General features: G+C 41.0%; 1 protein-coding gene across 2 annotated transcripts in view; it reads right to left on the bottom strand.

The window, feature by feature from the left end:
- LOC102396228 (gamma-secretase activating protein) overlaps positions 1 to 23,745 on the bottom strand; it is a 97,275-nt gene that overhangs the window by 2,366 nt on the left and 71,164 nt on the right. For both annotated transcript variants that reach the window (XM_006049867.4, XM_044946582.2), the window contains 9 exons: positions 21,469 to 21,597; positions 20,344 to 20,402; positions 19,629 to 19,660; positions 17,831 to 17,892; positions 13,690 to 13,785; positions 10,830 to 10,900; positions 10,263 to 10,357; positions 1,396 to 1,515; positions 507 to 568 (listed from right to left, as the gene is read on the bottom strand). In XM_006049867.4, coding sequence (XP_006049929.2) covers positions 507 to 568; positions 1,396 to 1,515; positions 10,263 to 10,357; positions 10,830 to 10,900; positions 13,690 to 13,785; positions 17,831 to 17,892; positions 19,629 to 19,660; positions 20,344 to 20,402; positions 21,469 to 21,597 — 726 coding nt within the window. The remainder of the gene's footprint in view (positions 1 to 506; positions 569 to 1,395; positions 1,516 to 10,262; positions 10,358 to 10,829; positions 10,901 to 13,689; positions 13,786 to 17,830; positions 17,893 to 19,628; positions 19,661 to 20,343; positions 20,403 to 21,468; positions 21,598 to 23,745) is intronic.

The raw sequence follows: 23,745 nt of genomic DNA, 5'->3' as shown, positions 1-23,745 counted from the left end.
TCTGACTCAGAGAGCTAATATCCTCCACAAAAACAAGCAATGCCTGTTTAACCCTTTCGCTCATGTTTCTCATCTTTCCTTCAACCCGGGAATGTTTTCCTGCCATGGCAGGAACAACAGTGGGAGGAAATACAGTTCCAGAACCTTCTGACCTCACCTGTATTTAAATTTATCAGTTTAAATGCCAAAAGCATGTGTTTCCCCTCTGCCTCCCCTCAGACTCACAGATGTAAATATTACTGTGGTTTCCTAAGAGGAGAAAATGGTTAAGCATTCTATGTGGTCTGTGCCAAGAAGCACACACACAGCCAGAGGGGCAAGTACTCGGTATGCCCAGCGGGGGCAGCAGACAGAGGGGTGGGGATGGATGGGATTTCTTGGAAAAGGCTGCAGCGTGAAAAATTCAATTGACTTCAACCCAAAAGCAAGTAAATGCTCTTCTTGCGAGAAAAAATTGAAGAAAGTACATGTCAAGGCTTAGAAAATAAAGTATACTTCAGGTTTACCGGAGGAAGCCGCATAATGATGCTGAATTTTAGTTTTTCATTTTTCTCTGTATTGTCCAGATCTACGAGAAAGTTAGAAATTGGCAAACAAAACAAAACAAAACAAAAAGAAAACAAAACAAAACAGAAATCTCCGTTTTAATACCTGAGCAAGTTAATACTTCAGTGCTTCATCCTGATAACACATGTCCCAACCTTGTTTTCCAAGATAAGTCTAACAACGCTATGAAAATATTAGTTTGTGTCTCTATGAATAAAAAAGGGATTTCTTAATGAAGCCACTGCTACATATCATGGAACAGGGTTCTGAAACAGGCTGCCAGTCACAAAAGCAATTCTGCTAACTTAAAACAGAAGGCACCTTGAGGAATGACAAATACTTCAATATATATTAACAAAACTCATCTATAAAATACCATAGTCGAATAATTTGATAGTTACATTACAGACCTTTTTTCAAGTTCAAATTCCCATAGGTACTGTATCTCTCATTTTTCCTTGCATTCCAAGTCTTACTTTGAGAGGACAGTTAATCAGCTGAAAGCAAGCCATTTTATGAGATTTTTCTTGAGAAACAAGCCTTCAGTCTCCTATCCTCAAGTACTCTCATGTACAGAAAAGGAGTCTAATAGTTGTGTGTGGATTGAGAAGCCCTTGAAGGGCCAAGGCACATTGGCCCAAGGATGGTTACGGGAAATGAACTGCATTCAGCAGGCCCAGCTGTGGAATCATGGAGCCCGTCTTCAGCTATAGACTGAAGCCAGAACATTAAACTGTGTGTGGGCCCTTCTGAGTGTGGCAGGGCCTGGAGTGACCACACAGTCGCACACCCACAAAGGCAGCCCTGGGGGTGCTGGGGACTGGGATGAAGCAAACTCAGAGGCCTTACCTTTCATGAGCCTTGTGACAGCTGCTTCTGTGAGAAGTAATACTCCATGATCAATGTAATGCAACAGGTTATGCAAAGGCAGACAGCGGACGCCAAGGATCATGTGCAGAGTGTGAAAACCTGGGAAGAGAGATCCAGGATGATAAACATGGTCAGTCAGCATCTCCAGCCTCCCAGAGGAAATGAGTCTGGTGATGGCAGTAAAGCACTCAGCTCCCCACTTGGTGCCTAGAGTCAAATAAATGCTTCTTGAAGACCCTTGAAGATAAGGTCCAAGGTTCCTTCTTTGTATTATCACAACTAAGTATGGTATATAGTAAGTTCCCAGTGAACATGTATTCCCTCCACCTTGTACATCTTCCTAGGCCAAAGTGAAGAAGACTGCATAAAAATGGACTTCTTTTTATACAGTTCTTTTATATAGTTTTTTTTAAATACTTTTAATAGGTCTATAATTCAATGGTAAAATTGCAAAATAGAAAAATTAACAGAAGAGCTTCAAACTCCACATGCCCAGGCTAAGGCTGATGGCCAGGGACCATTTTATTGAAGGGGAAAATATCTGGACCAGAAGGGAATGCTTTTTAGGACTAATCTCTGGGTATGCCCTGGAGAAAGGCTTTTGGGGTCTCCTTGAACTAAGTCATAGAAAAGAAAAACTAAAATGATATGGTTAGATAGCAAACCTATAGGAATTCAGTAAAAAGGCACTCTCAAATCTAAGTCTCATGGGCAGGGCTACCCTAGTTCTCACAAAGCTAGAGCTCTAAGTCCACTATTAACACTAACCCAGACACACAACATCCATGGGAGAAGAAGATATCAGACTGGAAGAGAACCAGAAAAGCCCTCTTGGATGTCAGGTGAGAGGTGCTTTGAAGGGCTGATGCCATTCCTGACAGTGGAAATGCTGTGAGAGAACGTACAAACTGGAGAAGCAGCAAAAGCCCTGTGGGTCTGAGTAAACAGAGGCCAGAATTATGCTGTGCTGCTTACTAGATACAGGTAAGAAAGCCTTTCTGGTCTCTGTCTCTTCATCCCTCAAATAGAATCACCAGCACCCTTCCTGCAGGGCTGCTGTGAGAACTCGAGCTAGGTCTATGAAGAGCCTGGCACATGGTACAACAACGGTGACTAATACCAGACACATTCTGAGGTCTTTCGTCTATGTACAGGCTCACTCGATTCTCATATAACACCATGGGGTGGGTACTGCTCGATCCTTATTTTATAAATTGGGAAACCAAGATTCATAGGAGCTAAGAAAACTTCCCAGGATCATACAAATAGGAAGTGGCAGGGATGACATTTGAACCCAGGCTGTAGCATTTTAATCTAGGCTTTTAACCATGTTATCTTGCCTCAATAACTGGCATTAATGGAATAATATGAGCAGAGGCTCAAAGGTGAGAAAGTATGTGGCACATTCAGGAAAGAGTAAACAATCGGTTGGGTTAGAACAGATGTGTAAGAGGAATGGTGGGAGGTAAGGCTGGAAAGGTTAATTTATTCAATAAACAGGCAAAGGGGCTGGGTGTGCAGTGATGAGAACAGGCATGACTGCTGCTCCCATCCACTTTCCAGTCTAAAGGGAAGACTGACAAATAATCACAAAATAAATATACACTTTTTTAATGACCAGTTCTACGAAGGAAAAGTAAAGGGTGCTCTGAATGTAGGTGTCAGGGATTGAATGCTGAATGACAGCAAGGAATCTGTCATCTAGTAAACTCTGGAGAGGCACTGGAAGCTTTTGAGCAGGATGGCTGGAGGTTCTGAATTTTACTTTCAGAATATTAACATAGCAACAGGCAAAGAATGGGCTTCCCTGATGGCTCAGCAGGTAAAGAATCTGCCTGCAGTGCAGGAGACACAGAAGATGGGGGTTCTATCTCTGGGTCAGGAAGATCCCCTGGAGAAGGAAATGGCAACCCACTCCGGTATTCTTGCTTGGGAAATTCCATGGACAGAGGAGCCTGGTGGACTACAGTCCATGGGGTCACAAAGGGTCGGACACTCTCTGCAGGCAAAGAATGGACAGGAGTGACAGTTTGCTACCAGAGGAATGAAGGCCTGCTGGGAGGCCAGGGCATGAACCTATGCAGGAGGGATCGCGGACACTGATAGTGACAGGGAGGGAAGGGACTGGAGGGGCAAAGTGATATGAACTGGCTTGGAAACTGATTAGATGTGGGTGGGGAATGACGAAGATTCACTGACTAGCCTGAAAGGCACACATGACGAAGACATGATGGCCAAAGACAGCTGGGACTTGGATTCAGAGAGGTCATAGAGCTTCTTTCTCCAAGCACATGAATCATGAGCAGAGGGAGACTCGAGTCCCATCACTGGCAACACTGAGGTCAGATAAAGTTCAGACTCTGCCCGCAAGCAAATGTTAATGGGCTAACAATGGGATGAATCTTCCAAATGCCCTGATTCAAAAAAAAAAAAAAAAGATTCTACTAGCTAATTAGAAACATGAGATTTTTCAAATGGATTTGGACGTCTTCCCAAGATTAAAAAAGTTATGAGATTATTTCTGAAACAGAGTTTATAATAGGCTACTGATCTTATAGTTCTCTGGATTCAAAATCCCTCTCTAGCCCCACATCCATATCCTAAAGATCCCTCACGCCCTTTCATCCTCTTTCCCAAGGGCACAGTCCCAAATTCAACAGCCCGTTCTTGGCTTCCGCTCAGCATGTCAGCTTTAAGCAACAGAGCAAACTGGGCAGAAGAAGGCTTCAGTTCCAAAAGAGAGAGTTCTTCCACCAGCCAACCCTAGTACTCATCCTCTAGGACTCTGAGCCTTCTCCAGGCAGTAAGGGGAACACAGGTCCCTTTTAAATTGTAAATGTCCAGCTTTAAACTATGACTTCCCTTCTGTGGGCCCCATTCACTTTTTGATCTTTAATTCCAGTTACAAGTGCCTGTACTTGGAACTCAAACAGTTCTCATTAGTCCAGGGGGCCTGGAAAGCAAGTTCATTTACATATGAACACAAAAAAATAACCTGCATTTACAAACACACACAATCCAGTGCCACTTCATATTAGAGAAGCATTTCAGAAAAAAAGAGAAAGAGAAACTGCTCTTCCTTACTTGATCCATGGACACCAGCCATTTAAGTCTTACTCATGATAATTCTCAGTCACTATGGGTAACGTTTTTCTGTTTTCTGTTGTTATCCATCTCTGTGAAGAAATGCAATGTTCCGTAGAAAGTGCATTTTTATGATCTCCCAGATAGAATATTATCCCCAGTGAGTCAGTTTTATTTATATATAAAAGGAGCTTAGATATCCATGGTGAACATTCAAACCATACATAACTTTCATGAAATCCTTTCATTCCTTTTAGAGGGTACTTCACAATTCATATTCCATTTAAAACCTGCCATTCTTCTCATGAACCGTCACTTTCAGATCCCTACAAAGTCACAAGAAACTCCTTTTGTGCCTCCACTACAAGCAGATCTTGTAAGATAAGGTATAGGGATAGAGAAAGTATAATGGATTCCAGACTGTATCAGATACTTCACAAATGCCAAGAAGCTGAGATGTGCTGTGGGGATTTTCTGCACCCATAAATAGCCAATGTTTCAATATCAACTAATTCAACTGGAATTAGTTGAATTCAAGAGGCAGCACAGAATAGTAGTTAGAAGCATAGATTTTAGAGCCAAACTCCCTGGATTTGAGTGCTGCTCTGTTGCTTAATAGCTATGTGACTTTAGGCAAGTTAATTCCTTTCCGTGCCTCAATTTCACCATCTATAAAATAGGAATAATATTAAATGAAACCGTATGAAAGTGCCATCTTTGTTGGTCAAAAGCTGATTATATAGAAATAATTTAATGTGGTTCAATTTAAGCTCTTATCACTTAGCATCATTATGAAAATTAAATATGCTAATTTATGTAAAGTACTTAAAACAATACCTGGCACAAAAATGGATACCATATACAGTTAGTGGAAAATAAATGCACAAAGGAGCAAATTAATGAGGAATGGATGGATAGATGTATAGGAAAGAACAAATTAAATAAAATTGGCTAATACCCCACGCCCAAGGAGTGGTGGCTACGCAGGCACAGGAGGGCCTAGAGAAGCTACTCCACGTTCAAGGTTAGGAGGGGCAGCGATGAGGAGATACCCCTCATCCAAGGTAAGGAGCAGCATCTGCGCTTTGCTGGAACAGCCATGAAGAGATACCCCAAGTCCAAGGTAACAGAAACCCAAGTAAGACAGTAGGTATTGCAAGAGGGCATCAGAGGGCAGACACACTGAAACCATAATCACAGAAAACTAGTCAATCTAATCACACGGACCACAGCCTTGTCTAACTCAATGAAACTAAGACATGCCCTGTGGGGCCACCCAAGACCGGCGGGTCATGGTGGAGAGATCTGACAGAATGTGGTCCGCTGGAGAAGGGAATGGCAAACCACTTCAGTATTCTGACCTTGAGAACCCCATGAACAGTATGAAAAGGCAAAATGATAGGATACTGAAAGAGGAATGCCCCAGGTCGGTAGGTCCCCAATATGCTACTGGAGATCAGTGGAGAAATAACTCCAGAAAGAATGAAGGGATGGAGCCAAAGCAAAAACAATACCCAGTTGTGGATGTGACTGGTGATAGAAGCAAGGTCCAATGCTGTAAAGAGCAATATTGCATAGGAACCTGGAATGTCAGGTCCATGAATCAAGGCAAATTGGAAGTGGTCAAACAGGAAATGGCAAGAGTGAACGTAGACATTCTAGGAATCAGCAAACTAAAATGGACTGGAATGGGTGAATTTAACTCAGATGACCATTATATCTACTACTATGGGCAGGAATCCCTTAGAAGAAATGCAGTAGCCATCATGGTCAACAAAAGAGTCCGAAATGCAGCACTTGGATGCAGTCTCAAAAACGACAGAATGATCTCTGTTCGTTTCCAAGGCAAACCATTCAATATCACAGTAATCCAAATCTATGCCCCAACCAGTAACACTGAAGAAGCTGAAGTTGAACGGTTCTATGAAGACCTACAAGACCTTTTAGAACTAACACCCAAAAAAGATGTCCTTTTCATTATAGGGGACCGGAATGCAAAAGTAGGAAGTCAAGAAACACCTGGGGTAACAGGCAAATTTGGCCTTGGAATATGGAATGAAGCAGGACAAAGGCCAATAGAGTTTTGCCAGGAAAATGCACTGGTCATAGCAAACACCCTCTTCCAACAACACAAGAGAAGACTCTACATACGGACATCACCAGATGGTCAACACCAAAATCAGATGGATTATATTCCTTGCAGCCAAAGATGGAGAAGCTCTATAGAGTCAGCAAAAACAAGACCAGGAGCTGACTGTGCCTCAGATCATGAACTCCTTATTGCCAAATTCAGACTTAAATTGAAGAAAGTAGGGAAAACCACTAGACCATTCAGGTATGACCTAAATCAAATCCCTTATGATTATACAGTGGAAGTGAGAAATAGATTTAAGGGACTAGATCTGATAGATAGAGTGCCTGATGAACTATGGACTGAGGTTTGTGACATTGTACAGGAGACAGGGATCAAGACCATCCCCATGGAAAAGAAATGCAAAAAAGCAAAATGGCTGTCTGGGGAGGCCTTACAAATAGCTGTGAAAAGAAGAGAAGGGAAAAGCAAAAGAGAAAAGGAAAGATATAAGCATTTGAATGCAGAGTTCCAAAGAATAGCAAGAAGAGATAAAGAAAGCCTTCCTCAGCAATCAATGCAAAGAAACAGCGGAAAATAACAGAATGGGAAAGACTAGAGATCTCTTCAAGAAAATTAGAGATACCAAGGGAACATTTCATGCAAAGATGGGCACAATAAAGGACAGAAATGGTATGGACCTAACAGAAGCAGAAGATATTAAGAAGAGGTGGCAAGAATACACAGAAGAACTGTACAAAAAAGATCTTCACAACCAAGATAATGACGATGGTGTGATCACTCACCTAGAGCCAGACATCCTGGAATGTGAAGTCAAGTGGGCCTTAGAAAGCATCACTACAAACAAAGCTAGTGGAGGTGATGGAATTCCAGTTGAGCTATTTCAAATCTTGAAAGATGATGCTGTGAAAGTGCTGCACTCAATATGCCAGCAAATTTGGAAAACTCAGCAGTAGCCACAGGTCTGGAAAAGGTCAGTGTTCATTCCAATCCCAAAGAAAGGCAATGCCAAAGAATGCTCAAACTACCGCACAACTGCACTCATCTCACACGTTAGTAAAGTAATTTTCAAAATTCTCCAAGCCATGCTTCAGCAATATGTGAACTGTGAACTTCCAGATGTTCAAGCTGGTTTTAGAAAAGGCAGAGGAACCAGGGACCATATTGCCAACATCTGCTGGATCATTGAAAAAGCAAGAGAGTTCCAGAAAAACATCTATTTCTACTTTATTGACTATGCCAAAGCCTTTGACTGTGTGGACCACAATAAACTGTGGAAAATTCTTTAAGATATGGAAATACCAGACCACCTGACCTGCCTCTTGGGAAACCTATATGCAGGTCAGGAGGCAACAATTAGAACTGGACATGGAACAACAGACTGGTTCCAAATAGAAAAAGGAGTACGTCAAGGCTGTATATTGTCACCCTGCTTATTTAACTTATATGCAAGTGCATCATGAGAAATGCTGGGCTGGAAGAAGCACAAGCTGGAATCAAGATTGCCGGGAGAAATATCAATAACCTCAGATATGCAGATGACACCACCCTTATGGCAGAAAGTGAAGAGGAACTCAAAAGCCTCTTGATGAAAGTGAAGGAGGAGAGTGAAAAAGTTGGCTTAAAGCTCAACATTCAGAAAATGAAGATCATGGCATCCGGTCCCATCACTTCATGGGAAATAGATGGGGAAACAGTGGAAACAGTGTCAGACTTTATTTTGGGGGGCTCCAAAATCACTGCAGATGGTGACTGCAGCCACAAAACTAAAAGACGTTTACTCCTTGGAAGGAAAGTTATGACCAACCTAGATAGCATATTCAAAAGCAGAGACATTACTTTGCCAACAAAGGTCCGTCTAGTCAAGGCTACGGTTTTTCCAGTGGTCATGTATGGATGTGAGAGTTGGACTGTGAAGAAAGCTGAGCGCCGAAGAATTGATGGTTTTGAACTGTGGTGTTGGAGAAGACTCTTGAGAGTCCCTTGGACTGCAAGGAGATCCAACCAGTCCATTCTAAAGGAGATCAGCCCTGGGATTTATTTGGAAGGAATGATGCTAAATAGCTGAAATTCCAGTACTTTGGCCACCTCATGCAAAGAGTTGACTCAGTGGAAAAGAGTCTGATGCTGGGAGGGATTGGGGGCAGGAGGAGAAGGGGACGACAGAGGATGAGATGGCTGGATGGCATCACCGACTCGATGGATGTGAGTTTGAGTGACCTCCAGGAGTTGGTGATGGACAGGGAGGCCTGGCGTGCTGCAGTTCATGGGGTCGCAAAGAGTCGGACATGACTGAGCAACTTCACTTTCACTTTTCACTTTCATGCATTGGAGAAGGAAATGGCAACCCACTCCAGTGTTCTTGCCTGGAGAATCCCAGGGACCAGGGAGCCTGGTGGGCTGCCATGTATGGGGTCGCACAGAGTCGGACACGACTGAAGCGACAGAGCAGCAGCAGCAGCAGCTACCATAAGCTCAAAATTCATCAGAACTTAAACATATTCAGCATAAGTTAACCAGTTTAGAGTAAACAGGAGCTTATTTGTTTCTTAAAATGAATATTGATTTATATGCATATTTTCCCTAGTAGACTTTTGTTAATTTTTGGAACTGCTCTAACTACCAGCCCAGTACCTGGCACGTAATTGCTCAACAAATGTTTGTTGATTGAATTTAAAAACGACCAATTAAATGAATGATTGCAGACAAGAGTGTTTTGAGACCTGATTTGGTCCTGTTTCAAAATCCCAAGGAAGTTTTCAGTTTCCAAGGAACACATAAAAATCAACTCAATTTTTGAAACACAGCCAGGTTCACTTCCTTCTGAGTGTTAACTTTCTTGATCAGATAAACTAGGCCTGGAGATATCAACGAAAGTTTTCCACTGGTTCAAAATATCCTAGACAGTTGCAAGGGGACCAGATTTGGCCCCCTAAAGTTGGTGACAAGCTACAGTACAGTTTAATAATCAGAAGAGAGTTTCTGGTTAACCACAGCTCCCTCATCCATAGGGCCTTGAATCCAGGTAATAGTTACCGACACTTAAGAAGAGGGAGCAGGAGGCCGTAAATCCTCCCCCAGGAAAGAGGAGATGGATTACATCACTGCAGTCTGTACCCTCCTAAAAGACTGCTCCCGTTTCCCCTGCCCAGCACTTCATCTTTCCAGAAAGGAACAGTAGCTGACTCCAAGCTCCCCGCATCTACTGAGAAAGCACGCGCCAGCAAGTTTCCATAGAAGTTAGACTTGGCTATTTTCTTGGCCTTCAATCTGCTCTTTAAAATACACAAGGCAGACTTCCCTGGTGGTCCAGTGGCCAGGACTCTGTGTGCTCCCAATACAGGGGGCCTGAGTTCTATCCCCGGTCAGGGAACTAGATCCCAAATGCCGCAACTAAAGATCGCATGTGTTATAACTTAGACTTGGTACAGCCAACTAAAGATCGCATGTGTTATAACTAAGACTTGGTACAGCCAAATAAATAAATATTAAAAAAAAAATCAGAGGAGATGTGATCAGCAGAGACCAACCTCAGACCCATCTCTTACAGTGACATGAGACCAAAAATTTCTCAGACTCAGGAGGTCTCATTCTTAAACTTATAATGTGCCAAAGTCCAGAAGAAAGAACAAATTTATTACAACAACAACAACAAAAAGCCAAGACTTACCAGGAGGCAGGGGTAAAAACAAAGTGTTAGTAGCTTCCAAAATCCTGGTCATGATGTGAAAGACAGCAAATTCAGCAGCACTCGCCTGTCTATTGCTGCAGGTCAAAGAACAAAGCAGCAATTCAGCCAAGCAGCTCATTTCCAAACCCCATTTGCACATAAGCAGTGGCTCTGAGTGCCACGTCCAGATGAAATTCATGCTATCCGTGAAAGGCAATACCCTATGGAAAGCTTCACAGATATGATGATGACCATCGTTGTAATGCCTAGAATCTAACGACAGTAGGCACATAAATGACAAATTGCGTTAACTCAAATTCCCCTTTTTGGCAGTACTGAGCTTATGTGCCCCTCCCTTCTCACCAAGCATATACCAAAGAAAGAGGACGGTGAAGAAGCAGGGGCATAACTTTTAAATGTTGAGTTCAGAACTAGGACGGATGGTGTAAGAACTTGTGAAAGTTACTTTCATCTACTAAGTTTAATCAAGGCTTTGCTAATACTGGCAGCAGAGTTGTTTAGCATTTTGCACATCAGAATAAAACAGAGCAAGAAATACTTGCGTACAAGTGGAGAGCCCAGGGATGAAGATTATGTTTCCTCCAACTGGCTTCCAGTATTTGGCAAATGAGATCCAGCTAGAGGGTAAAGAGAGTCTGTTAACCTCCGTTCACACCCTTTCCCCTCAGGAGCCCCTACTGCTCTGCTTCCATAGCTCTAACAGGCACATTCAGGGCAGCTGGCATTCAGGCTGTGCCTGGACATAGAACCAGCCTTTCAGAGGTCAATTCTGAAGCACTGGAATTCAAAATGGAAAGACTGAAATGTGCAGCCACATCTAACAGAGCATCCACTGTCATTATGGGTAGTGCCCCAGCGGGGCTTCCCCACCGCTAACTGGCCCCACCACTCACAACACAGGCCCTCAATCACAGGCCTTTGTCCACCAGTGAAGGTCAAGTGCAACAGCGTTTTGCCTTAGGCCTGTTATGTGGCAAGGGTGACACGGTAGACAGCTGACAGAGGAAAGGCGATTTTGAACAGAATGGAGGTCCCGAGCATGGATTGTGAAGTAAAACTAGTTTCAAGTCAAGTTCTGTATTTTACTAGCTTGTCAGCAATGGGACAGTGTTCAAGGAATTGTCATCAGGACCACAAATCCATGCACTGCACATGTAGGCAAAGGACAGGGAGCAAAATTAGGAAGAGTTTCCATATGAGCACAGACAGACACTATTTATTCTCAGTGATACAGATTCTCAGTTTCTCCCTGGCTGAAATCATGTAAGATAACACACAAGCAATATAATCAGGTTCTGCAGCAACTTCCCAGGATTTATGTTTAGGCTGTCCAGTCACCCTCCTAGGAGGGGCCTGGGAGACGCAGATGTTTGCATCTGGGCAGGGCAAGCAACTTTGGCATCAGTCAGTGACAGCTGGGTTGGAAAGGCAGGGGGCACCAAGTCTCAGTTTTCTGAGACTACATTGCTACCATTTCTGGTCCTATTGGTTCTAGGAGCTGTTAGCACAAACTAGTGTCACATGGATTTTTTTTTTTAATATGATTAACTAAAGGGAAGATTGATGCTTGAAGAAAAACCCTAACACTCTGGAAGAGGATGTTTAAAGTCAACAGAAAGAAAAATGATACATGATATGATAAATAACTGTGCATTATGAAAGGTCACGGAGAAGGCAATGGCACCCCACTCCAGTACTCTTGCCTGGAAAATCCCATGGACGGAGGAGCCTGGTGGGCTGCAGTCCATGGGGTCACGAAGAGTTGGACACGACTGAGCAACTTCCCTTTTCACTTTCATGCACTGGAGAAGGAAATGGCAACCCACTCTAGGGTTCTTGCCTGGAGAATCCCAGGGACGGCCGAGCCTGGTGGGCTGCCGTCTATGGCGTCACACAGAGTCGAACATGACCGAAGTGACTTAGCAGCAGTAGCAGCAGCATGAAAGGACAAAGAAGAGGGCTTCCCTGGTGGCTCAATGGTAAAGAATCTGCTGCCAGTGCAGAAGATACAGGTTTGATCGCTGGTCCAGGCAGATCCCACATGCTGCACAGCAACTAAACCCATGTGCCACAACTATTGAGCCTGTGCTCTAGAGCTTGGGGATAGAAACTGTTGAACCTATACACTGTTACTACTTAAGCCCATGCACCCTTGAGCCTGCGTTTTGCAACAAGAAGCTACCGCAATGAGAAGCTTATACACTGCAATAGAGGGTAGCCCCGACTTGCTGCAATTAGAGAAAAACTTACACAGCAATGAAGACCCAGCACAACCAAAAATAAATAAACAAAAAAAATTTTTTTTAAAGGACAGTGAAATCAAGTCAGTATCAACATAAGAAAGATCAGTAACACATTTGTAAAGTGAGCTCCTTTTCTACCACAAAGAATTATTATTTAAGAAAGTTCCAATGCCCTGCTTGTACACATTAGTATATGCAACTACCAACCTCTCTTAATATATTAAAAACTATAAAAGTCAAACTTCGCTGTAGAAATTCAAATATATCATTTAAAAACAGATACCAGTGACTGCAATAAAAGGGGAAAACTATAAAAATTGAACATGAAATTAAATCAGGGCCATATCCAATACATTGAATCTTCTGGAGTTCAATGCAAAAATATTTGTTCATATTTACACACTAGTCCTATCCAAACTAGAGAAATGGAGTATTGGAGTTTTTTTTTTCTCTTTCTTTATATTTAAATACTTAAAAAATTTTTATCTATCATATTATTTCTAGATTCTAAGTAGGGTCAGGCCTCAGTTCCATAGGCATTTTGAAAGATACCAAGACAGGCTCAAATTTCAATCCAGCCTCATCACTTCTGTTTACACAAGGACCAGTCTTATTAAGTTCGATCACACAATTTCAATGAGTGGCTACCCAGTGAGTGAGCTGCCAATCTCACCTGCAGATTCTAATGTGGTAGTAGTTATATAACTGAGCTGGAATCTCACCTAATTAGGCTGTTGGAGTTAATTAAGAATTGAAATTCAAGTTCTCTCACATTTGTATAAACCTCCATGTATAGAAATTACTACCTACAGTTTAATAAGGAGCTGGAAAATGCCAAGATGACATGAACATTTGGCACCCATGCTGAATTCATCACTGTTCCATGCATATGTAAACATATATATGCACTGTTCCATAAGCATATATAACCACTACTGGAAGGGAAAAATAAACCACTTCCAAGGCCTGTTCTCCTTGTTTTTTGGTTCTTTTTCCCCTTTCTTCAATCTACAGCATCATATATACAGGTTTGAGGACAGGAGAGATCCAAAATCCTAATATGAAAAACAAACTGAACCACATCATGGAAACTATACACCAGGGGACCAAGGAGATGGGTTGGGGGAGGGGTGCACGGGTAGAGAAGATAAAGCAAAACCAACCAGTTTTGAAACATAGTCCAGAACCATCTGTTCAATTTTTTTCTTTTCTACACCCTGTAGATGTCTCAAAAGATGCTCTCTTAGTTCAGACACCATCTGAAAAAAGAATGTAGATAAGTCACAACCTACCCACTCACACCTGCAACTGGCTTGAATTCATTTATTAACATTCCCTATCAATATGAAAAATATTGGACCTGAAGATCCCACTAGCAGAAATGTATAACCCATGATGTCCCTTTGATGGGCATAAATTAGGCGGCACTACCATTTTCCTCAAGAGGAATGACTTATGATACACCCAAAGCCCAGTGAGCAGCTGAGAGTCAGGCTGCCTGACTGTTAGGAATTCTCCAAAGCAGCCAGTGGAAGTTAGCCAGTGGAAATCACTAGGCTCAGCAGTCAAAAGCTTTGGGATCTACCAAAGGATTGAAGTCTACTGCTCCTGGCTCTGGAGAACTAACAGGAGCAACTCTAAACATGGAAAGTCTATGCTAATGGGAAGGAACAAGGTTTGGATGTTTGGAAGGACAGAGGCTGGAATAAGAAGGAAATGCCCTCAGTACCTCCCTCTGCGCAATGGCTTCAACAATTCCACGCAGTTCCCTGACATGCAAAGGTATGGAAAAATTTATTCTAGTGCCTCCAAATGGGCTTGTTTCTATAGCCGCACTGTTAGGACCATCCCTGCTGCTAAGTCGCTTCAGTCATGTCCGACTCTGTGCGACCCAAGAGATGACAGCCCACCAGGCTCCCCCGTCCCTGGGATTCTCCAGGCAAGAACACTGGAGTGGGTTGCCATTTCCTTCTCCAATGCATGAAAGTGAAAAGTGAAAGTGAAGTCGCTCAGTCGTGCCCGACTCTTAGCGACCCCATGGACTGCAGCCTACCAGGCTCCTCCGTCCATGGGATTTTCCAGGCAAGAGTACTGGAGTGGTGTGCCATTGCCTTCTCCAGGACCATCCCTGGGGCTCCCCAATTAGTGTAGCATTCCCAGCTTTTTGCTTTTCTCTTCCCTTCTTCCTTTTCTTGTCTCTTTTGTCTAAATGCCTTGCTCAGCAACAGACCCTCTTGGCTAGAGAAATCTTTGTACCAATAAACACCATAGGAATTGTACAACTAACAACACACACACACATGTATGCATGTATCTTCTATTAATATCTAAGCAGATTTACAACAGACACCCTGGGCAAAACTAAGCCCATGGCATCCTGGGCCAAGACAGAGTGGTATATTATTTCAGTCTCCTACGTGTATTAAATGATTAAGCTTTTTAAAAAAAACCTTATTTTTTTCTGCATGAAATATGATGCATATTCTTTCCATTTTAATTTTTCCATAATAATCATATAGATGAAAACTTACATTGCTCATAATCCTACCAATTACATTAACATTTCAGTTTTTTACTTTCCTTTTTTCCAGGGTGTATTTTAATATTCTAATATTTTATTTAATATTCTAATATTTTACAATCTGCTTTTTTATTTAATAGTTTGTCATTAAATATTCTTTATCACACTAGTTGTAATAGTTGTACAGTAACCAATTTTATGAAAAAATACTATAATTGAACTGTTTATTCCCTTCTCATACATATGGAATATTTATTACTATTAATAATACCACCAAAAACTTTGTATACAAAAGTTGTTTGTCATATCCTTGATTATTTTGTCAGGCTAAATTCCTAGAAATGGAATTTCTTGGGTCCTGTACTTAGATTTACAGAGACACTGCTGAAATGCCTTCTACTGAGGTTATATTAATACTAATTTCAAATTCCATTGCATAAGACTGTCAAATCCCCCATACTCTGACCCTTCCTAATATAATTTTTAATTTTTGTCAATTTGATAGGCAAAAACAGAAAAAAAAATACTTATTCTGTTTGTCATTTGGTTATAGCAATGTTAAGTATTGTTTTTCTTTCTCTGCCTCAACTCGAGTTATTTTCAGCCTAAACTAACTTTTGAATATTCATTGGTAACAGTTTTTGTCCATTTCCCTTCTGGTATGTTGTTCTCTTACTGATTTATAAGCTTTATTTATATGCCAAATGTTATCCTTTTATCACATTATGTGGCAAATATTTTTTTCTAAATATTATTGCTTGCCTTTTTGTTGTTCTGTTTCAAGATTTCAATCAATCTTCTCCAATATGTTTATATTCAATAATACACTTGAAAAGCTTTCTCAGTATTATTTAATTGTCTACTTATTTTATTCAAATTATTTCACAGTTTAATTTTTTATATTTATATATTAATTTTATTTAAATAATATATACATTACACTAATTTTTATATTAGATTCCTTAATCTGATATTTCTATGGTATAAAGTGGTATTTGGGGTGGGAAAAATCGAATTTAATTGACTTTTCAGATTGATCAGCTGACTAAAAATTCTTTCTTTTCACATTGATTTTTAAATATTTCATTTATCATTCACCAAATATTCAAAATTAAATCAGAATTTCCTATCTTTGTGTTAGTGCCATATTTTTCCAATTATTGCAGATCAAAAGCACATTTAGATATCTTGTAATGTCGGTCCCGCTCTTCCTTATTTTGTTAAGTGAGTCACTCAGTCAATTGTCAGAGAAATTTCATTGGCTTTTTGTTTGTAATTTCATTAAAGCTAGATGCTAAAGATTTGGAAATTATATACTGTTTTTCATTATCTGTTCTAACTGGTTAATTCTAATAAAATGAAAATAAATATAGCATTGTCAGCTTACTAACTCACATTATTATTTTTATTCTTTATTTTTTAAATTTTATTACTTTCCATTTTCCCAGTTGATTATTTTGTTGTTTCATTAGACAATTATACCATCTTCTTTTACTCTTGTTTCTTCTTTCATTGGCTAGAATTTTTAGAATAATGTAAAATTTTATTGAAAATAGAAAGTATACTTAGCTTCTTTCTGATTTTCATAGGAATGCCTCCAAAGTGAGATTAAGAAGGATGTTGGCTACTAGGATAAGACTAAACTTTGTTTAAAATTCCAAGAGTGGAATTATACTTTCATCAACTTTTAGCACTCATAGAATCATTTTTGCCTCTTGGACTCAGTGATATGATGAACTACATTAATATATTTTCTAATATTAAGCCTTCCTGGAAATAAGCCCATGTGGCCAAGTTGTATTTTCAAACAAAGTATTGGAAAGTATTTTAATTAAGCCTGTGGGATCTATATTCACAAGTAAAAGTGGTCATTGTTAGATTCTGGTTTAAAGATCATGCTTTTTAAAGTGAGTAAAAAGCTTCCCATCTTTCTTCAAAAATACTTTACATAATATGAGAATAATCTGGTCTTTAAAAGTTTGAAAGAACTAACTTATTAGATAACTTGGGGCCTTTTTTAGAGATAATCTTTGACATTTTTTCCAAATTATTTTATGGTTATTATACTTTCAGGTTTTCTATTTCTCCTTGGCTCAAGTTTGTAATTTCTATTTGCCAAGGAAACATTGTTTAACTAGAATTTTTAAGTGTATGGCTATGTATTTACACATATTTTTCTCATATTTTTAAACTAGCCTTATCTAAGGTAATAGATTATCCCATTCCTAAGCCTGCAGAGCATTAAAAATATTTTATTAAATTTTTTTAAAACTAGTTTTTCAGTTAAAGATGTTTTTCAGATTTAGATGTTTAACTAGTTGTTTGTTGTTGTTGTTTTTAAGATTTTGGATTTATTTGCCAATTCTGCTCTTCAATTAATTTATTTTGATTTACATCTTTGGTCTTCCTACTGGTAAGACCTCTTGAGAAAGAATACTTTATTCCTTTGTATTTTAAACTCAAATACAAAGGCCACAGAGATGCTGGTCTTTCCTATTTTAAATACTCTCAGTGCTATATATTTCTTTATGATGCATTATAATTATACATTTATTGGGGTGACTGATTAATTTGTGTTTCTCTCACAAGACTACAAATACCAAGAGGGCAGAAATTATGTATGTGTTCCTTACTAGTGAACACACAGGGCCTACAGTGGGTGGATGGCAACAACCGTGTGTGGACAGAATGGATGAAAAACAAGATCAGAATGAGAAATACAGTCTAGCCCTCTCCCCTTTCCTTGGAGCTCACTGTTTGCCAGCACCAAACGTCCCACTTACCAGCCCGATAAGCAGCTGCTGGTGGGTGTCTTCCTCCTGGAAGAGGGGTGTTAATCTTGGCTCTGAAATTAAACAGAGCAATAGTCAAGCAGGGTGTTTTTAGGAAATGACCAGAAGGAAGAGGCCTCAGTCTGGGCTTCCCTTCTCTGAGTCATTGGGAAAATATAACACTTTCCTGACGGGATGAAAACTTCTCTTTCAGTGTGACCTTGCCCTACACGCTGCAACTTATCACTCAGGTGATACGCAGGGAGCACTGTGAAGCAGAGAGAGGCGCAGACTGAAAGAGAGAACACAAGGAACACATTGCCAACACCAATACCCTCTGGCTTCAATTTCTCTTCAATGTGGAGACTTGTCACTGAGATCCTCTGCTTCACAGGAAACTAAACAACTCAGGTCCTCTCTTAAACCTAAGGAGTGGCAGACCCAGGAACGGGGACTGAGTGGAAGGATCACGTGACTCCCTTCTTTCTGATTCCAACTTGTAGTTTATAGAATTACTGAGGTGAGGGGACCAGTCACCGCAGTCAATTACTGCGGCAAATAATAACTGGCACAAGTTATAGGACTGAAAATGTAGTTAGACTGAGATGGAAAAGTGGCGTGTAAGGTTAAACCAAATGGCACTTTCTCCACCATGATTTGCACTGTGACAGCAGGACTGGAGGGGCAAGCAAACGCTGTCTCTAGGAAGATCTCCTAGAGCACCTTCATGCCCCATCTTCCTCTGCCAGAACCTAAGTCACAGTGCTGGTCAAAAAGTAGAACTGCCCTGGTCAGGGAGCTGAGGACTCCTTTCAGGAGGGCACAGATGCTTCTTGACCCCTTGGGATAAATCCTAACTGGATCCTACACAACCTTCATGATGAAAACTTCAAAACTAGAGCCCAGCAGTTTTCATGGTTGTTCCGTATTTCACAAAGAATGTTCGCTTCTGACAGTGACTTTCTTCCTAGGAAACTAGCACAAACAAAGAATGTGAGAGGAAGCAGCGAGTTCCCTAAAGTGCATCAAGAGAGAATGACTAGTAACAGATGCAAACAGCCCTGAAGTTCAGGAGCGGAAGGAGCTCTAACCAGACGTGGGAGCAGAGGATACAGAAACCTCAGCCAGACCAGTCACACTTCCCATACTACAAATCCCCGAGTGATGCAAGAAGGGGAGCCTGCAAGCATGCTCACATCCCTGGCTGACTGCTCCTGCCTGGGGTTGGTGGCAGAGCCCTGGCTTCAGGCCGGGACGACCTGTTCCCCCAGGGCTGCTCAGTGACTTCACTGCTCACGTGGGCTGTGTGCACAGCTGCAGGATGTGCAGCAAAGCACTGTATAAGATAATTTCCATTAGGGTCACCCAGCATATAACTAAACATCAAAACCCATAAAACAACATAAAAATAACAGCTTAAAAAAAAAAAAGTGAGGCTGACCTTTAAGAGGTGTGAAAGAGTCCCACAGATAGATAGCTGGAGAGAGAATAGCTCTAGGCCAAGGGAAGTACACCCAGCGAGTACAGCCAGCAAGCATGTTAATTAGATCAGTTCTACAGGGAAATAGGAGGAAAACCTACAGTCAGGGAGTCCTACAGCAAAAGCACATTCAGCAGCTGTTCCCAAAGGACCTAGTGCCAAGAGAGACATGGAAGAAACTGGGAGTTGCTCTGACAGGAAGATAGTAAAGGGTGTTGCCTTCACTGATCTAGTGGAAGTGATTTCCCTGCCAACCCACAGTGGAAGAATGGTGTTACAAACAAACAACTGACTGAAATCCAGAAGGCTTTATTACAGGTCTTTTCTTACCCAAATTCTTTGCTTCTAGGTTAGAAATCACCCTATAAGAAAAATTAGCCAACGTTATTCACACAGGAAACATTAATAAAAAAAATTAAAAAAAAACCCACAATACCATACAAAGATATTGTCGTTTAAAAACCCATAAAACCACTGCAGAGACTGTTCTCAGGCTGCTGAAAACCTCAAAAACTTTAATCAACTTGGCAAAAGCCACATTAAGCAATTATAAAATCTCAAAACTCTTTAGTGCAAACAATGACGGTAATTTAGAACAATTGCAGCTCTCAGTTATTGGAAATAATAGGAACAGAAAATAGAACAGGGGTTGGAATGGGGCCTATGCTTGTAGCACTCCGAGATGACTCATCTACTCAGAAAACATGTTTTCAAAATAAGAGCAGGTTCACCAGCCGACTAACTCTTATTTAAAATCAACCCACTACTTGTACCCCTCTAAAGTGCTCTATTAATAAGAGCTTTCATTACCACTTATTCCTTCTGAGTCATCCATGCCCAGGATGCAAATCTAAAAGGTTTAACATATAAACTTTTCCTATAAGAAACTCTAGCTCCAATCTCCAAAACAGGGCTGGGTGGTGCTGACAGCATCATCTCATTGAGAATACAACAAAAGTAATAAGCTACTTCCCTGAAAGGCAGCCAGCAAAGTAATTACAGAAGATAGCCATTTATAGCTATAATAATCCTTCATTTTACTTACTTTATTGCATTATCAAGAATATTTCTCACATACATCGTAGACCTTCTTTTTCCTGTTTTCTAGGAGTGAAAATACATCAGAGGTATGGAAGGTGAAGGTTTTGTGGGTGACATTTTTCACATTAAGGTCATAATACAATATAGTTAAGAGTTCAGAAAAAAGGAGACTTTCTTTCAAGGTAATCATAACACCTAGATTCTTAAAAAATTGGCTTAAAAAACTTTTATTCTGAAACTATTACAAGTTTTCAGGGACCTGCAAGTCCAACTATATTTTATATATCAATACAATAACACTATAACTATATCCAACAATGCTGCAGAGAGAGCTCACACATTCTTCACCCAGTCTCTCCCAGTGTTCATATCTTATATAAACAACAATAGTACAATACCCAAATCAGTGAGCACACAGTTCTGTCATTTTATCACATGTATAGATTCACATATGACAATGTACAACCATAATCCGGAGACAGAACTGCTCCATCACCCCCAAGATCTCCCTTGTGTTACCCCTTTATAGGGGTCATATTCACTCTTTTGCTTTCAACCATTCCTAACCCGTCTGTCTGTGCTCAGTTGATCAGTCGTGTCTGACTCTTTGTCACTCTATGGACTGTAGCCAGCCAGGCTCCTCTGTCTATGGGATTTCCCAGGCAAGAATACTGGAGTGGGTTGCCATTTCCTCCTCCAGGGGATCTTTCCCATCAAGGGATCAAACCCACGTCTCCTGCACTGGCAGGTGGATTCTTTACCACTAAGCCATCAGGGGAGCCCTCCTTAACTCCTAGCAACCATAAATTTGGGAACTTATAGACTTTTTAAAATCATTTTTTAACTATGTAAGTAATGCAAGAACACATCTGAGACTCGAATGTGAATCCCACCACTTCTACTATGAATGTGTTGTGTGTGTCCCTTAACCTCTTTGCACTTTAATTTCCTCTTGAAGAGAAAGAGATCACAGAAGCACCTTGGTCTGCCTACTGGGGATCAGTAGCACTAATGAACAGTGCCTGGCAACAGTGGCAAGTGCTGGACCTAAGCCAGCTTTATGACCTAAGGGCCTCACCTAACCTACTCTGCTGGGCTTCTTGCTCTCCTTTCAGGAACCCACACATACCTCTTCTGAGATCAGGTTGTGCCACTCTCTCCTGACCACGCTGTTGTTATAGTGTAAGTGTGGCTTGGAGTACTTAACATATTCCAGGTTGGAGTTCAGTTTTTCCCAGTAGCCCTTAAAGCTATGCACCTGTAAGAGACAAAAATATCAGTGGGCTCGAGAAGCAGGTCCTGTGGCCTGAACTACACAGCACGGCCCCTGCAGGCCTTGCTATAAAGCTCTCAGGAGGCAGCATTTCTGAGCAGATACTTCCCACAAGGGATGGCAGTCTTGTCCCAACAGGAATTCTAAAACAGACTCAAAGAGGCTTGCCTCCCTCCCTTTCTTTTCGAGCCCCTTTTACACAGAGAGAGAGCTGCTCAGTTCCCTAAGCCAGTGTGACTCCCCCTGGGTGAAGGCTAAGCAGGGAAGCCTGCTTTGAACACATCAAGTCATTTCCTCCCCAGAGACCCATTTTGACTCAGGTTATATCAAAAATGTCATGTTCATTGACAGAATGGTCACAAGATTTGGAGCACATGGAAGCATAGGTTTACTTTCCAGTTAAGTTTATTTACTTCCAAAGGGTCTTTTTCAAAACTCAAGAATCAGAAAGGTGAAGCGAACTCCTTTCACGCTCAGTTGTCAACTATTTCAAAATGGAATTAGCTGGCAACCACCGCCTCTAGGTTTTTGACATATTGATATCATTGTACTAGCCAGAAGCAAAAAATATTCATTATGTTCATTTTAAAATAAAATGCTATAGTAATACATTTTTAATGTTAAATGATAGCCTGACAAAAATTGTTTTGGCAAATTAATGAAGACAGATTCATGAACTACATGCATTTATAAAAGATTTGACTGGGATCAAGGGTGCAATGTGTGGCCAGGAAACAAAGTGAGCTTAATGCCTACAGAGGGAACAGACTTGGCTGTATTACAAGGGGGAAAAAAAAAGAGAACTTAAAAAAAATGCCCCATCAAGGAAAACGCCCTTTGTTAAGTAATAGCACATCACCCAAATTCTTATTGAAAGCACAGTCACAAGTGGCTTAAAATGGATACCGGTATCAGGAAAGTGAGTTACATAACAAAACGAACTTGCTATTTTAGAAGCTTGAAAGGCCTGTCCAGCCAACACCCATTTTCACAGAGACAGGAAGAGCTATGTCCAAGAAATTGTTATTTCCAGAGGAAATCGGAAACCTGGAGTCAGGTCCCACTCTCCACCTGACCTGTCTCATCTTTTCTTTCCTTGTCCATACATTGACAGTGAATACATCTTTGTCCACCTTTTCGTCTCCCTTATATTGAAAGAACAATAATGAAAGCAAACCCCGTAGACAATTGACAGAATTAGGACCCTGACAGGAAGTCGCTGCAGCTTTTCTTGCTGAAGCTATTCTACATCTCAGTTTTGGCAACTAGAGAATCCCAGGGACGCCAGAGCCTGGTGGGCTGCCGTCTATGGGGTCGCACAGAGTCGGACACGACTGACCGACTTAGCAGCAGCAGCAGCAGCCCAAAGCCAGCAAATTAGCTGGTGTTGTGGTGACATCTAGTGGTCAGTTATGCATTTAGTTCTGCCTGCTTTGCATTGGAGTCCCACGGCTAGGTGCACTCAACCTTGCCCAGGATGAGACAGCAGGGAAAGGAATGATGATGTCCTACCTGTGCGAGTCCCTCTTCCCCTCAGGCCAAGGCATCCTTCTGTCAGAAGACCCTATTTTCATACTCACACTGTGGCTCCCAAGAAAAGATCTCTCCCAAACTACCTTCCTCTCACCCTCGCCCCATTAAAAAAGTCCCTTTCCTCATAGCCTTGTCTTAGTTGAGAATAAGCAGATAAAACAAGTCCAAGGACATGCTTCAGAGGCGCTCCAGAGTCTAATGATTGTATGTAAAACAGAGTATGTGTTCTTATGAGCACTTTTCTGGGAGGAAGGTCTACAGTTTATATCCGTTTCAAAGGAATCCATAGCTTAAAATAGTTTAAAACTACTGAGGTAGAAGGAAACATTAAGTTTTAAAACAATAACTTACGTTTAAATAAGGGTAGCCAAAAGCCCCAGAAATATTTTAATATTTGTAGGTCTATTTGATATGTGTAGGTCATTGAAGGAGGTCACTGGGCTGGATGTTATATATAGATATTGAGAGAGTGCAAACAGTTAATGGCATGTCACTACTTGGTATCTACTAGATAAGAATGCAATTTTTTAGGCTATGAAAATTCACGAAGATCATTATAAATTGGGAGGGCTATTTGGAAGTCTGTGCTTAGTCACTCAG

Source organism: Bubalus bubalis, chromosome 8 (assembly GCF_019923935.1).
Source record: "Bubalus bubalis isolate 160015118507 breed Murrah chromosome 8, NDDB_SH_1, whole genome shotgun sequence".
Lineage (NCBI taxonomy): Eukaryota > Metazoa > Chordata > Mammalia > Artiodactyla > Bovidae > Bubalus > Bubalus bubalis.
Note: the sequence above shows the minus strand (reverse complement) of the source record. Positions and strands in the feature narration are given on the sequence as shown.